The sequence below is a fragment of the Triticum aestivum genome, chromosome 3D (assembly GCF_018294505.1).
Source record: "Triticum aestivum cultivar Chinese Spring chromosome 3D, IWGSC CS RefSeq v2.1, whole genome shotgun sequence".
NCBI lineage: Eukaryota > Viridiplantae > Streptophyta > Magnoliopsida > Poales > Poaceae > Triticum > Triticum aestivum.
In genome coordinates this window covers 200,961,203-200,977,261 of record NC_057802.1, presented here as the reverse complement: position 1 = coordinate 200,977,261, position 16,059 = coordinate 200,961,203, and the positions used below count along the sequence as shown (strand labels likewise).

Below are 16,059 nucleotides of genomic sequence, written 5' to 3'. Positions count from 1 at the left end.
TTCCTTTGATGACACTGGAGTGCAGTCTGATCGCGCTGCGGATCCCGAGAAGATAGTGGGGAGGGAGAAGGTGCTTCCGAAGGTGGGGGATGGCTCGGCTCCGTTGGATGCACGTGGCTGCTCTTCTGGGACGGAGGCGGAGGGATTGATGGATGGCCATGTGGACATAAATGAGGGAGTGGTGGTGCAGGGCGCGACGGGGAACCAGCCGAGTCACGCGGCACCCTCTGAGAGGTCCCGACCGCCACAAGTGCCAAAGGCTGCGGGCGTGGTCGAAAGGAATCATGCCGACTCAATCTTTCGAAGGTGCTCATAAGGATAGGGTGTCCGTGTGTGCGTTCATAGAGGTGAGTACATGTATATGAGCGCTTGTGCTAAAAAAAGCTTGAAATGCAACTACCTCACTCGTGACCGGCAAGGTTTTTTTGCGAGGGCGGGTGTGAATAGTTGTCGACGCAGAAACTGTCCCCATGGTTTATATATAAATAAAATAAAAATACAGGAGCACTTGCTACCTTCATGTACGTATATAACATGTTTGGTCTGAGATTACACCTCGTTAGTTTTGGATCGCTTAGCTAGGGAAAGCGCAGCATCCTCATGGATACCATCTCACTACGAAGTACAAACAATGAACAAACATGTTGTTCTACATTAACTTATTCATGCTGTGACGACCGAAATCAAGCTTGGAAAATATTGTATTGATTGACAACGTTGATAATATCAGCTGGGTTCATCACCGCCCTTTGCTTTGCCTCGCAACATGTCTCCAAATCCACCCCTCATTATGCGACCAAACCTCGTGTTCTCCTGCTGAGTTTGTAAGCCCACCTGGGGAGGAACAGAAGCAGCAGCAGGGTCGTGCTGCTCTCCACCCTCTTTCTTCCCAAGCAGACTGCTCTCGCCGAAGAAACTGCTGACAGAGGTCGCGATCCCAAGGTGTGCCCCCATTGCCTTGCCGATGCTCTCCAGCGTACCTCCGGACCTTTCCCGGCCTATAACTTCTAGTGCCTCCTTGTGTGCAGGGTCTAGAGCATCCACATCTTTTAACAAGTTCTGTATAGAGGGCAAAAGTAGATCACGTACACTTGTAGCAGGAAGATCTGCAACGGAAAAAGGGAAATAGAAACGCATAAGCATACATAAAGGCTTGTTCTATTGTCGGGTACAATTTTGATATGTAGGACAAATGGGATGTGCCAGTAACCTATTACTAGCTAGATATTACAGTCCATATATGAATCCAAATGCAGTTTCTATTGCCTAGGCATTGTTCAGGTTGTGAACAATGTAGCAAATAAGTACAAAATTATACTGAGATTATAAACAAAAGGCACAGGCAGCACTACAGATAAAGATAAGAGGCACACTCAATACAAAGTTTGCTTCTGCTATTAAATATGTGAAACACTGACAATTTCGGATAAAGGTCAACCTGTAGCATCCAAAGCACGCAGCGCTTCACAGAATACATTTGCTCTTTCACGACGCCGTTCAATATCATTTTCAGTAGGTGGGGCACTTGTAAGTCTAAATATCTTGGTTAAAAGATGTATGCAAGGTCAAAGGAAACAGAGGAACGGATTGATATGAAGATGTGTGAACACACGAGTGAGCGAATCAAACATGCAAATTTTGGTCAAAATTTATATATTAAATGTAGTGAGTAGGATATATTCACGTAGTCTATCTGTTGAATGCGGCACAGCTACTGCAAGTGCACGAATGACCGAAATAGTAGCTTCGTGTGATCCATCTTCAAGAAAGGCATCCATTTGAATATGTATCTTGTCAACAACCTGGCAGTGCAGTCATGGAGTAAGGGCATTGCAAAAGCTATTGTAATGTACTCCCTCCGTCCGAAAATACTTGTCATCAAAACGGATAAAAGGGGACGTATCTAGATGTATTTTAGTTCTAGATACATCTCTTTTTATCCATTTTGATGACAAGTATTTTCGGACAGAGGGAGTATAAAGGAATATTAGAAAATGATGCTTCCATACCATGTCACTTTTGAAATGCTGAGCAACAGCTCCTAATGCATCTATACTAGCATATTTTACAGCCGAGTTTTGATCAGAACCAAGAGTAATGAGTGCTGGCAAAACATGAGTCGATGCAACTTTCACGCCAACATATGGTACCTGTGTGTAAAAGCAATAAATAGTACTGCAAGGAACAAAACATACCATACCCCTGATTCATTCATGTAACAGTAAACTTACAAGTGCTTTCAGTAAAGCTGCAGCACTGGTTTTTAAATTGGTATCAGAGCTCACAACCATCTCCCACAGAATATGAAAGATGACTCCATGGTGCTCCTCAAATATGCTACACATGATAAGTTAAATACATGAAAATAGTGCATATTCAACAACATCATGATATTTGCTGCATGTTTAGACAAAGTACAAACCAAAGAAACCGGATCGCATCAATGATCTCGGCAGTGTGATGCATAGAAAATGAACCATCCTTCGTGTTTTGGATAAGTAATTTCCTTAAATATTCTTCTAACTGTTGACGACTTGAAGGAGAACCCAAAATACCAGACAATAGCAATGGAAGAACACAAATGATAGCGATTTTTTCAGCAACAGAAGTTTTCGGACGGAAACCTGCAGCACAATCAATATGTCTGAACAAAAAAACTATAGCAAAGCAGACCCGCCATTTAAACACATGGATTCTTACCACGAACTTTGGACTGGATTGACAGAGGAAAATAGGTAAAATCACCGCTATCAATATCACCAGCTGCTATAAGAAATACAGGTAACATAATGTGCTCGAGATAATCTTTTCCATAGCGTCCAGATACGGCCAACAGGTACTGAATTGTCCAGGAAATAATTTATCATAAATTATACTTAAAGATGGTAGGATCAGTATAGGAGATGTTGTTGTTTGTATGTTTTACCTTTGTGATCACTGTTCTTAAGCTATCCTCTTTTGCAGGCAACAAGCAGGCAAGCTTGATCAAATCCGGCAGGCACTCAGTGTGCATCCACTCAAATGCTGACCATTCTGTCTCACCTCTGTAGTGCCCCAAGATGCAATTGATCAATAAAAGAGAAGTATTTCTTTTTGTTTATCGTAATTGGTTAGTTAAAAGACAACATCACATATGCAAACAGCTTACGTTGCATACAGCTTTAGGCTGGATTCTGAAATGTAGTTTTCTGAGGGGTCTATTGATGGACAAGTCTCTATAGCTTTCTGATGAATAAATGGTAACAACTCAGTCAGCATCCGAAGGAGCACTTCAATGGTCCATCGTTCTTGTTCTCCTAAAACACGGAGATGGGAGTCTATTGTACCTTCCACCCCTGAAACGGATGGACAACGCTGAAATATAACAGTTCTATCAGAACACGTATTACAATTCATAAAGTATAAGGTCCCCAAATTTAAAACCATGCATACCTGAGCAGATGCCAGGATATGTGACAGTAACACTCTCAATATCTGATCCAGTTTACCTCCCCATCCTACTACTGCAGGAACAAGTTCTCTGAGAGCAACATCCACCACTACCCCAGAAGGGTCACGGACCAACTGAAACAATAGCTCCTCAACCTACCAAACAAACAGAAATTTAAGCAACTTCCAGATGAGTATTATCTTTCAGTGATTTGCTATCTTTTAAGCTCTCGTAACCAAATATTAGCCCACAACAAAGCAGGCATTTAGCTAATACACTGAAATAAAATTTCCACTCCTTTACTGATTCTGAGAATTAGTGAGACTTAAACTGACCTTATAATATTTATCCATGTTCGGAAACAAAGGAAGCAGCAAGGCCAGATTATGTGTTGCAGCCTCCCTTACAACAGTTGCAGAATCTTCGACAAGTTGTTGCACAATAGATAGGATAAGGGAATCGCGTATCTCGGGACGAACATATATTGCCAGTTCTCCACAGGACTGAGCAACAAGCAACCTACGCTCCTCATACTGGTGATTTATCTAAACACCAGGCAATGTAACTAAAATAAGATCTCAAAATGAAGATGGCCAAAAGACTTATCAGAAAATTTGGAATACCTGTTCCCAACACTGTGGTAGTAATTCAGTCTCTGTTCTCATCTCCCCAACACTCGTGGCTAATTCCACGCAAGCCTGCATGGTAGCGAGCGAATAAATACAAAATGGTAATTTACATGATAAGAATAATAATAAGTGTGCACTTGTAGAATAAGTTGCAAGCCACATCATGAGAAACCCAGATTGATCCGTATCAAGCAATAGTCAAAAACATACATCCATTATGATGCGCCTCTGTTGTCCATCAGGCCGTTTTATCAGATTAAACAATGTGTGAGTCAACGAATCCCGTACATCGCTATCTGGATGTCTTTCTATAGCACATATGATCAATGGAAGAAGCTCCTGTAACCATGTAGGAGCATGTAACACTAGTTATATTAAAATAAATATTGACACAAATTACAAAGGTTACAGATGAACCTCGCGATGGTTTATGAGCACATATGGAACTATCTTTGGAAGAGCATCTGAAACTATCTTGATAGTTTCCAAGGCCTACAGGATTGAACAAGAACAGCTCAAGTCAAGCCACTCAAAAATCATATGAAAACAGAACAAATCAAGCCACTAAATACCATATGAAAACAGAACAAATCAAGCCACTAACCATCTTATATGACGATTTATGTATACTTGGACTCTCTACTATCTCAGTGTTAACTTTATCTTCCGATACATAAACTGATATGCTGCCTGAATTCCCCTGGCTGTTACCAGCTCCATGCTGAGTGCCATTAACAGATATACCTTCCGGAGAAGTATCTGTGCCAGAGTCATCTTCTCCTGAAGTACCATAACCACCGCCCCCAGCAGTTGAGCAAGAAAGTGGTGCTTGTGAACCTGGGGAACCTTCAATAGTACTTTCGGTATTTTTATGATCTTTCCGTGTGTCCTCAGTCAGAGCCGCTGCTGATACTAGCTTAATAGTTATAGATTCAGTTCCTTTGAGGTTTTCATGTTCATTGATCAATGCTGCTGCTTCTCCCATAGAATTGGCATTTAACTGGGTAGAAAAACCATCAGTATCTCCAACAGGCATTTGTTTACTTGATTGAGTCCCTTCAATGTGCATCTTAAGGGCTGTAATTTCAGCTCTGCAGTCATTCAGCTCCTTCCTATGGACATCCAATGATTGCTTCAAGTCTCGAACCTTTCACAAAACAACTATGTTAGAAGTTCAGACGAGTTAACATATCAATCATACGGATGATTCTTAAGAAAATTACCATTTTCTCCTTCTCTTTTATGTCCATGTGAGCAGCATCCAAAGATTTCCTTAAAGCTGCAACCTGATTATTAGCCAATTCACAGGTCTTCATCAAGGAGTCCTTTTCAGCATAAAGCCTTTCACTGTCCTTCTTTAGTGCTTCGTTTTCGCGAAGGATGGATATTTTTTCCTTCAATACACAATATCAATGATCAAGTTAATACTACTTCGAACTTCTGGGCTTACAAGGGGAAAAAAGGATAATCCGACATGTGAAGTAACCCAGGGGAAAAAATCTAAAACTCAACAGCGATACGAACATTGTTCAAGGCAAAGGTATTGCTGAATGGTAAATTTGGCTACTGATTGATTGTTTAACTGTTCTATTTGAAAATGCATGCAGTGCACCAAAACCAAATGAGTCATCTACTCATGTGGGATTGCCATCAGTGAGTCTTATCCATGGGGTGGTTAAGATTTTCAATTAAACCATAGCTAACAGACACACGGCTGATCTGGCGAAGATCACAGTGCCTTTGTGCATGGACGCTGCCTCCACAATAATGCTCGTCCAGTGCACGGAGCAATGGCTGCACTCTTTGAAACAACCTGCCATGCTGCTAAAGCTGGATATACCCAAATCACTCGACACCATCGATTGGCCATTCATTTTGGAGGTGCTGTGTGGAAGCTAGATTTTGGTTCCCACTGGATACGGGGGTTTGTGGCCTGCTCTCGACGGCCTCGAGTCGGATTCTTCTCAATGGATCGCCAGGAGATACCTTATGGAACAGATTAGACTTGGGGCAGGGCGACCCGTTGTTGCCCATGATCTTTATTTTTTTATGGACGTTCTTCATCACTTGTTTTTCCAGGCAGCGGATCTCGGAGCTTTGTCTAGGGCTCTCCGCTAGCACGCACAGGTATGTGGCAATGGCCCTCCTGCTTTGTGGACGATGCTATGATCTTCTTGAGACACTTGGAGCTTGACACCAGTGCGTACTTGGTCATGCTGGAGGATTTTGGAATCGCATTGGGGCTGCATGTCAATCTGAATAAATGTGCTGCCCTACCGATCAGGCACCAGCAGGAGCATCTTCAGCTGATCTCCAACCATCTCTGTTGTCCGGAAGAAGCATTTCCTTGCACTTACCTGGGCCCATTACTAAGCATCCGAAAGCAGTCGGCGGCACAGCTCCAGGGGAATTAGACATGACAAACAGACTGACTTCATGAAGGGCCTCTACCATGGCCAAAGGGGGGAGGCTAGTCCTTGTGAAGAGAGTTCTGTGCGCATCCCCAGTCTACACCAAGATGTCGCTTGACCTAGCAGCTAAGGTGGTGGAAGGGATAAACAAAATTCCTCTGGAAAGGTCATGCCGACGCCAGGGGCGGGCACTGTGGTGACCCGGCGTGCAGTCTGCACGCCGAAGAGGGCTGGTGGTTTAGGTTTGCCTGATCTGAAATGGCTGGACATGGCCCTGCGCTCGCGCTGGCTTTGGCTGAAGCATATCGGTGCTTCGAATCCCTGGAAGGAATTTAATCTGCAAGTGACACAGGAGTCCAGGGTACTGTTTGAGGGTAGATCTGTTGTAGGCAATGGCGAGGCAACGCTTTTTTGGTTGGACCGTTGACTGGATGGCGATAGGCTGCAGTACTGAGTCTCCTAACCTTTGTGCATCTGTTCAGCCACGCCTCAAGACGAACCACACGGTGGCGGAGACGAACGTCAGAGGCCTCTGGATTGAAGACGTTGGGTCTGACCTTAGCCCAGAGGCATTACAGGAGTTCATTTCAGTGTGGACCAGACTGCTCTTCTTCGAGCCAACTGCTGGGATCAGAGACATGCTTTGTTGGTCGTGGAAGAAAAAAGGAATTTTCTCAACTAGATAGGCATATAGAGCCTTCTTTACCGGTTTGGCAGATGTGCTGACGGCCAAGGCAATATGGAGCTTGCGCGCTTTCGCTGCCCAGAACCGGTGCTGGACTTCAGACAGGTTGGCACAGCATTGCCTCCCCGATCACCAGGCGTGCCCTTTCTGTGACCAACACAGTGAAACACTAGACCATATGCTTCTCGGCTGTGTCTACACGTGCGCGATCTGGCACCGGGTTTTCAGTGTTTGGAGCAGGGTGGATGGGATGCCAAGGCCCAAGTATTGCTTCCTGGTAGGGAGAGCAGGCAACCAACCTATATGCATGAGGCATCTTTTTCATGAAGCTGCACCCAGTGCCAGGGTTAGGGTTCATTGGCATTAAAGAGGGGACAAAGGTGGTGGGAACGGCCAGTGACAGATCAAGTTGAAGAGCTACTGGCAGCTGCAGTTCTAGGTTGTTAGGAATATGCAACTTGTGTTCCCATGGGGCCATAGGCCAGTATATATAGACGTACAGGTTGGTGACCTCATGCTTCACAGGATCTCACGCAATATTGATAGTGTTATTAAGGAGTATTTTTATGAAGGAGTATTAGTATTAAGTCTAGGAGTCCTATTAGGCTATGTTTCCTTCCCTTGTACCCCAAGTCTTGTGTAATATACATACATACATACATACATACACAGATATATATATATATATATATACCTCTTGGGCCTTGCAATACAATCAAGTTGCATCCATAACATGGTATCAGAGCGTAGGCTTAGGCAGCCTCGCTGATGAGGAGGGCCGAGGTGGGCGCCCGCACAGAGCCCCCAAAATTTGGGGGGCCCACATCAATAGGTATTAGGCAGCCTGTAATATATGTGCAGTTTCCATTTTTAATCAGGGAAAGAGAAGGTTTCCTTTTTAACGAGGGAGGAAAGAGAAGGCCCAAAATAATCTATTGAGAACCGATCGAATTCAGATGCCTTCTCTATTGCTAAAAAAAATGGCTTCGCTCAATCGCACGTTGCCTACCTGTTCTGCTGATCGCCGTCTGCCTTTTTGAGTTTTTTATCGTAAGTCGTAACTGATCGTGCCGGTGCCGTTATCATGGAAGTGCTTGGCGGCGAGCCGGGCAGGATGGCGTTGCTGATCCTGCACAGCCTGTCTATGTCATCAATGCCGAGCGAGTCCGGTGTTGGGAGGCGGAGAGGAGAAGGAAGCCAGGAAGTGCATGAAGGAGGTGGGCTAGGGCGAAGACGAGAGCAAGGAGGAGACGGCCATATGCGGCAGCGATGGTGAGGACAAGAACAAGAAAGGGTAAGTTGATCTGATCTGATTTGATTTGTTGCACGAACTTTATTTATCTTCAAGTTGTAGATCAGAAAAAAAAAAGTGGATTGAGATTTTGTTCAATCATCACATTATTCTTGTTGCTATAATAATCAACTGTTCTTTATTAATCGATTTTTTTCAACTAGGCTAGCTAATCCCGTTTCTACTGAAAAAGACTACCAGCACTAACCAGTTCATATCAGATAATTAGAAATAATGGGGATGGATACAAATATAACCTAATTAATTAGATCGACTCTAGCAACCACACATGCATGTGAGCGATTCTTTCCATTTTAATCTCAAGCTATGAAACCGATATGTCATATGAACTATACAAATTTTAGGGTCCCAAATTAGATTTCGCCCCGGGGCCCCAAATCTTTAGAAACGGACTGGGTTTAGCTCTCCTCCCACGTACCGCAACTCCACGCTCAATCTCAATCTGTCGTCCTCGATCAGACTTTTTTTTATCTCTCCTTCAGTTTGATCTCTTCGTCGATCAGATCGATTACTCCATGTGGAAGTCGTCTCCCCTGACTCCCCAACAGGCAGCCACCGCCTCGAGCTGCTCTTGTCCAGCTCCCCCTAGGACACCGGCCACTTCGCCCAGGAACTCGCAACTGCCTGCGGCACCTCTCCTCTGGCTGCCGCCCATCCCCTCCACGCCCACAGGTCAACTCACCCAGCTAGCTGCCCGCTGGAGTACGCCCGCCTGTAGGTCTCCCTCGTACACTCAGCTGCTCGGCTCTATCTTCCACCCGGGTGTTCTTGCCTTCCGCCAGACCCTCCTACCTTCTCCAACACCCCTCCTACCTTCTCCAACACGCTTGTGCCTTCCGCCAACACGCGCGGCGGTTGACGACGTGACCAAGATCAATTAAAAAAACAATGCTTTCATCGGGTATGCATCTTTCTTGCTGCCCGCTGACTCTTGACGGTGTTCCCTACACTGATCCTGTCTCGCACATGCGTCGTCTTTTGGTGCTTGCTCGTTCGCCTGTGACGCCATCCCCTCCCAGCGTCTTCCGCAGGCTGTGCTGGTCACTCTCAACGACTCCTCTCGCGACTTTCACCATCCTTCTACAACATTGACCCCAAATATCAAAAGTTGTCCTTCTGAGGTACCTTCTGCCCATCAAGGCTAAGAGCATCTCTAGCAGATCCCATAAAAGCCCGGCGAACTACGCTTTTCGGGCCGTTATACGGGATGGCCCAAAAAATCGGCCCGAGCAGATCCCACAAAAAAGGCCCGGTCAGTAAAAACTATACAGGACGCCCGTAAACCGCCCTCCAATCCGGTATATATGCCAGCGTCTGGGTGATTTAGGGTATCCGTCCCCCATTTCCTCTACCCCTCTCCGCCGCATATCATCTACTCCGGCGAGAAATCAAGCCCGCTCCGGCAGCATTTTGCGGCTAGTTTTCCACAGGATCTTGGTGGCGATGGCGTCCGCCGGTGCGGGGCATGGCGGCGGCAGGGGGTTTGGCGACCGCGGCAGCTTCGGGTGCCGCGGGGGGTTCGGGGGCCATGGCGGCCGAAGCCGCAAGCGCCGCAACGACGAGGAGGCCGGCGGCTCCGGCCTCAACCCTCCCGTGTCGGGCAGGCAGAGGGAGGCGGCGCGCACCCGCGGCGCGAAGTCCCGCAGCGCCTGCTCGCAGGCGTGGGCGAGCTTCTGGCGCTTCGGCAACCTCTTCGATCCAGCCCTCCAGCGCCGTAGGGTGGCAGAGACCGCGTGGTTTGAGGCAAAGCAGGCTGCCGCAGCCGGAGATGCAGTTGCGGCTCGCACCTGCCGGCGCTCCTGGAGGAGTACCAGCTCGCGACGACCCTCTCCAGCACGTTCATCTACAACATCCCCCACAGCAACGAGCCCCCGCCCCGCGACGGCAGCGACAACGACTTCGGCAATGTGTAGATCTATGCTAGTGTTTTCATTTCGGTTTGTATTATTAAAAACTCCCCTATGCTATGCGTGTGATGAACTCCCCTATGCTATGCTATGAGTGTGATGAACTCCAGCGAGATGTTTTAGCATGAACTAGTATGTTTAAATTTGCAGTATCAATATGGCGGATCTGTTCTGACTGCGCGCCCGGCGTCCTGGGGATATCATAAACAATTTATATGGGACAACGGGTTGCGGGGTCTGCTAGAGATGCTCTAACCTCCTCCTCGTGCCTAGTAGTACTGAAAACACACCTCATGTACCCAGTATTAGTTTTACTAAGCTTAAAACCTTTCGATTCCAAAGTCTGTCTCCACGGCTCTAACTTTCTATTAACCCTCGTCTAACTATCGCCAACTAGCACTTCATCATCTGCAAAGAGCATACACCATCGAATATCTCCTTGTATATCCCGTATATCCCTTGTGACCTCATCCATCACGAAAACAAAAAGATAAAGATTCAAAGTTGACCCTTGGTGCAACGCTAAAGCTGTTGCCTTGTGACCATGAGGTCATGGGTTCGAGTCCTGGAAACAGCCGCTTGCAGAAATGCAGGGAGAGGCTGTGTACAAAAGACCCAAAGTGGTCGGACCCTTCCCTCGACCCTGCGCAAGTGGGAGCTACATGACGACGACGCCCTCCTCGCGGCCGCGGCGCCAGGCGGTGATATCCTCAAGGGCGCGGCGCTGGCGCTCCATCTCCTGCCGGACGTAGTCGTCCCGCGCCCATTTGAGGTCGGTCTCCTCGGCGGCGGCCATGGCCTCGTGCTCCTTCTTCACGGGAAGGAGCGCCGGCTCGGCCTTCGGCTTGACGAGGCGGGAGGAGGGAGGAGAAGGGCCACGGCCGCCCTTGTTGATGACGAGGGCACCGCCTCGGGTGCGCCGCCCGAGCGGCGTCTCCCGTGGCTCCGACTTGACAGGGAGGAGCGCCGGCAACCCGAAGGAGCGGGAGCCCGACAAGGACGACGACGGCGTCTCCATCCGCCTCGGCGTCCAGGAGCTACCGCGGCGGCGAGAGGAGGGGGGCGCCGGGTACTCCAGCTGCGGCGAGTTGCCGCCCTCGATGTACTCGAGGACGGCTTCGAGGGTCCGCCCGGGGACGCCCCACCATTGGCGCCGCCCCTCGGAGTTGAGGCGCCCGCTCGGTTCGACGCCGTTCGTGGCAGACAGTTGGTCGGCGTGGCGGCGGTCGAAGTACGCCGTCCACGGCGTGTGGCTGTCAGGGGCATACCTCGGCTGCTGCCGAGCGTGCTCCGGCGAGGGAGGGGCGGCTTTTATAGCGGCGGGTGGGCGGCGAGCGGGCGGCAGCCGTGTGTACGCGTGGCGGGAGGGGCGGGACACGCGTCGGCGCGCCTTCACTGTGCCGCAGGAAACCGAAGCGATGAGGACGACGAAGGCGCCCATGTCGCTGACTCGGCGGGTCGATTTCACGCCAAAACCGTTTCCCCCGGCACCCCCAGGCGCCCGCCAGCGCGCCAGGTTCGGCCTGGGTCTGACGGCGCCATATTCGGCCCTAACCGGCGAAAATGGGCTTCTGGGGGCGCGACTGGGCCGATTTTTTCACGCCGGCGATAGAAAAGGGGCTTGGGGGGCCTGTTGGGGGGCGAGTGGAGATGCTCTAATAGACAGGTGTTGCCTTAGATTACTAATGTGAAAAATTGAATCTCAGAACAAACTTTCTTGATGGTGACTTCCTTCAGAGAAAATAGCCACGTGCATTACACATGCACACTTGCACAGCTAATAGTACAAGATTAGCAACATTTTATAGGGTTACTAGCAACTTGATATACATGATTACCTCAGCCGCCTCAGTAGTAGATGAAAGATACTGGTAGTAATAACGACGAAGGGCATCAGGCACACAAGCTGAACTGTTTGTCCAAACATCAAGATCCTGATCAAGAACCTGCAAATGATGACTGAGCAAATCATAAACAGACTTTACATTCCAGAGTAAAGAAGATAGGAAAAGGATATGATCATCTAAGAGAAAGTAAATAATTACTTTGCATGGATAACTTCTAAGATTAATAGATTATAAGAAATCCAATGAAATATGCACGTCTAAAGTGCATTGACTACATGTAATGGCAGCATGCAAATGCAACTCCAGTGGATTTGCACCAGTTTCCACTTATAGTTGATTTCTAACAATAAGTGACATCATTCATATATACTTTAAAATTTTCTGTTTCCCCTGTTTGGATAGCAATGAAGAATCTCTCATTCTCTCACTAGATCACTAGTAGCAACAAATGATCTAGCAAGCTAATAAGCATTATGACAGTTTAGCATCATCAACCTTGCCATGACAAATAGATCATAAGTAGTTGTGTAACATTAAATACCATTCTCCATGAATTTTAAAAATAACTGAAAACACAAATTTAAAACTGAGGAAGTTACAGCATGAAGATAAACGCTGAGACGCAGATAATGCAGACCTCCTCAATGAAAGTCATGGCTGCAAGTCGATACCCAGCCAAAAGCAGGTATTCCTTTACAGCACAGTTCAGATCTTTCCGTTCATTATCTTTCAGAGGGCCTAATGCTGAAATTTTGACATCTCGTTGGTCCTGTTGGTTGAATCCTTCATGTGCAGAAGCATCTGAAAGAGGCCCTGTCAGCAGTACTATTTACATAGTCCAAAAGGAGTTAAATTGTTTGCTCTACAGCATCAAAGTGAAACGTGAAAGCACCAAAGCTTATATGTCACGGAAATAATCTACCTTCTCGTGGAGTTCAAATAATAAACGAAAATGAAATCAGTGAATATAAGCTATCTAATTGGTGCAACACCATGCAAGGATTTTGACAGGAGAACCAGTGGCCAAGCCTGTGTACATTTACCAGCACATGGTTACTAGCAAAAGTCAAACTGTGCACTTTGAAGCAGGTATATGTCCTGGTCCAATGCCCATGTCACATCAAGAGGTGAGAATTGGTTCTATGTTTTAGTCATATATCTCATAATAGATATGGGTTTGATGCACGCTATCACTAGGACTTTCTCTTTGTTATTCTATATGTATGTTACAACAGTTCCTAGCGAATACAATGGCTCACTTTGGAATAGCCAAAATGCAATAGATGATGCCAATACAATCTAACCAGAGTCACTGGCACCAGCAGATCACCTACCTGCTCTTCAAGAAGAAAGTGTTACATTTTTCGTTTAATCAAATTAACAGGTCTCAAGCGAGGTTGTGTGGACATTGAACAAAGACAACACATAATCAATTATTACAGTTTAGCAAAATCTGTATTATCAAAGCTCATACGGACGCCTCCCATACAGCCCAGGCGGAATGCTTATTAAGTTTTGCAGATCTGCCTTTTTTTTCTTGAATACTCAAAAGCATGAGTTTCATATATTAAGATCTGCCTTTTATTTTCATTGTATGTAATTGTTCTCGTTTTATCTAAACTATAGTTTTCATCCAACAAGGAATTAAAGATGTTTGTGCTTTCTTGGAATCTTGAATAACCTGCCATCACTAGGATATTTTTTTCATCTCTTTATAGCATTATCACGTTCTTATATAAATTCATAGATATCTCCAGTTGACGACACACGCAATGTGGCATCATGGAGACCGACAAATGCTACAACATCAAAAGAGCGAGCAAATCTATCATTTCCAAAGAGACGAACCAATTGTATTATCAGGAGATGATTCTTGTTGCTTTTGCAACTCAAGCTTCAAGCATGTAAGGTCTTCCTTGGCTAGTCGGAGATCATACTCAGTGAGTGCCAACTTTTCTTCTGCTGCAATTTTCTCTTCTAACAAACTCTGTGGATCAGCACCTGTAAAAAAGAACAGACATGATTCATCACACAGACCTGCTAATACAGGTGGTATCTTGCAATTATATGTGCCTGGATAAGTATCACAAAAAATGAGCCAACGGATTAAACTGGATTCCCTCTGAATCCAATGTAAATCCTTTCAGACACTGAGACAATCTCAAAGGTGATATTTTGACCATCAATTTCTACAAATACATTGTTTCACATAAAGGTGAGTAAACTGCCTACATATGATAAAAATATATTTTTATGATGGATCCCAATTTGATGCTGCCGATGTTGGTAATTGTTCTATATTGGTAGTCAAACATGAAAATGTTTTTCCTGGCACAGATTCTAAAGGGACTAACATTTGGTATCAGAGGAAATATTATACTCCCTCCGTTCCTAAATATAAGTCTTTCTAGGATTTCAATACAAACTACATATGGATGTATATAGACATATTTTAGAGTGTAGATTCACTCATTTTGCTCCGTATGTAGTCTGTAGTGAAATCTCTAAAAAGACTTATATTTAGGAACGGAGGAAGTATTACACTAAGAGTCTAGACTAACTACTTCACTTTACTCATCCATCGCATTCCTCATACCTTATTGTGACACATACAGAAGTAACGTCTGGGTGTAACGAGATCTAACCCAATACATGTGTTGTTGTTCAACACAAATGACATGTCAGTATCAAGGCATGCAGGTGAGAGAAAAAGCGGGCACTTTACTTCCACCATCTCAAAAAATTACCAATGTACTGAATGTTTTGTTCTATAGTTTCTTTTTCACTAAAATGTTTATTGGTACTACTATATAACACGTCACTGCAGATAATATTCCTTGCAAAGAATGCCAATACATTGCATAACAGAGCTACAGGATAAATTTAACACCGCGCAAGAACAAGGAAGTAAGTTCATCTCAAACCCGATCATAGAGAAGGGGGGCCTGTCAGAGAAGGCAAGGTCGCAATTACTACAAAACACCCGCGAGATCCAGCCAGCGAGCAGCGGAGGCACGTGAGTCAGAGACACACTGCGTGATCTTCCGTCGGGTGGGGAAAAGAACCGGGAGCTCGGACAGAACAGGAACGGACAAATGGTGGTACCCGGCGGTGAGGAGGAGGCGCGAGCGACCAGGTCGGGGGGAAAGAAGGCGGGGTCGGAGAAGAATGAGCGGAGGCGGAGCGCCTGCGCGTGGCGGCCGTCCTCCTGCAGCTCCTGTAGCAGCTCGAGCGCCGTGAGGTGGTACTTTTCCTCCAGCAGGAAGTTGACCACGCAGTTGCAAAGCGACGCCCACCGCTCCTCCGCGGCGCCGCCCACCGCCTCCATCCTCGTCGGACTCCCTCGGATCCGCTCGTTTGTCGGCGCTGGTCTGCCTGACTCAATCGCGGCCAGGACGAGGAGAGTCGGAAGACGAGCGGCGGCCCCGCGTCAGCATGTCGCAGTACGGCGGGGCGGATCTCGTGCGGGCGACTCGAGGCGGGTGGGATTGGAAGGAAGAGGGGAATTGGAAGAAGCGCCAGTGGATGGACGAAGGGGATCTACTGGCGAGGAAACGGATGACTGGGATGCAAGCTGGCCAGGCCGCAGCTCCTATGGGAAAATAGAAACTGCTGCTTCATAGACTGTCTACACAAGCAATTCGAGACGGAGGGAGATTTGATTCTATTTTTAAATTAATAAATATAGCATATTATTATTATTTTGGAGAATATAGCATATCACTGATCACATAAATATTTGCACTCAATTACCTAATAGCAGGGAGCAAATGGAAGAGAAGAAAATTTGGTATAAAGGACACATGCATTCATGTCATTGATTTGTAGTTTATTAAGA

At 46.4% G+C, this 16,059-nt stretch overlaps 1 protein-coding gene across 2 annotated transcripts; it reads right to left on the bottom strand.

Moving 5' to 3' along the window:
- Positions 1–447: 447 nt before the first annotated feature.
- LOC123078227 (RAB11-binding protein RELCH homolog) lies at positions 448–15,761 on the bottom strand. Of its 2 annotated transcripts, none has more exons than XM_044500652.1 (20): positions 15,327–15,761; positions 14,070–14,222; positions 12,859–13,022; positions 12,213–12,320; positions 5,283–5,453; positions 4,664–5,206; positions 4,477–4,551; positions 4,270–4,398; positions 4,054–4,128; positions 3,766–3,975; positions 3,433–3,585; positions 3,149–3,354; positions 2,927–3,044; positions 2,701–2,839; positions 2,423–2,624; positions 2,232–2,337; positions 2,010–2,150; positions 1,679–1,802; positions 1,439–1,555; positions 448–1,059 (listed from the first exon to the last, which is right to left on the bottom strand). In XM_044500652.1, exons 1-20 carry the CDS (start codon positions 15,547–15,549, stop codon positions 740–742), a joined length of 3,477 nt encoding a protein of 1,158 aa, XP_044356587.1. In that variant the 5' UTR covers positions 15,550–15,761; the 3' UTR covers positions 448–739. The 2 variants fall into 2 exon arrangements, with proteins under 2 accessions (XP_044356587.1, XP_044356586.1); XM_044500651.1 differs by having other exon boundaries at positions 448–1,106; positions 15,327–15,759.
- Positions 15,762–16,059: the final 298 nt, after the last annotated feature.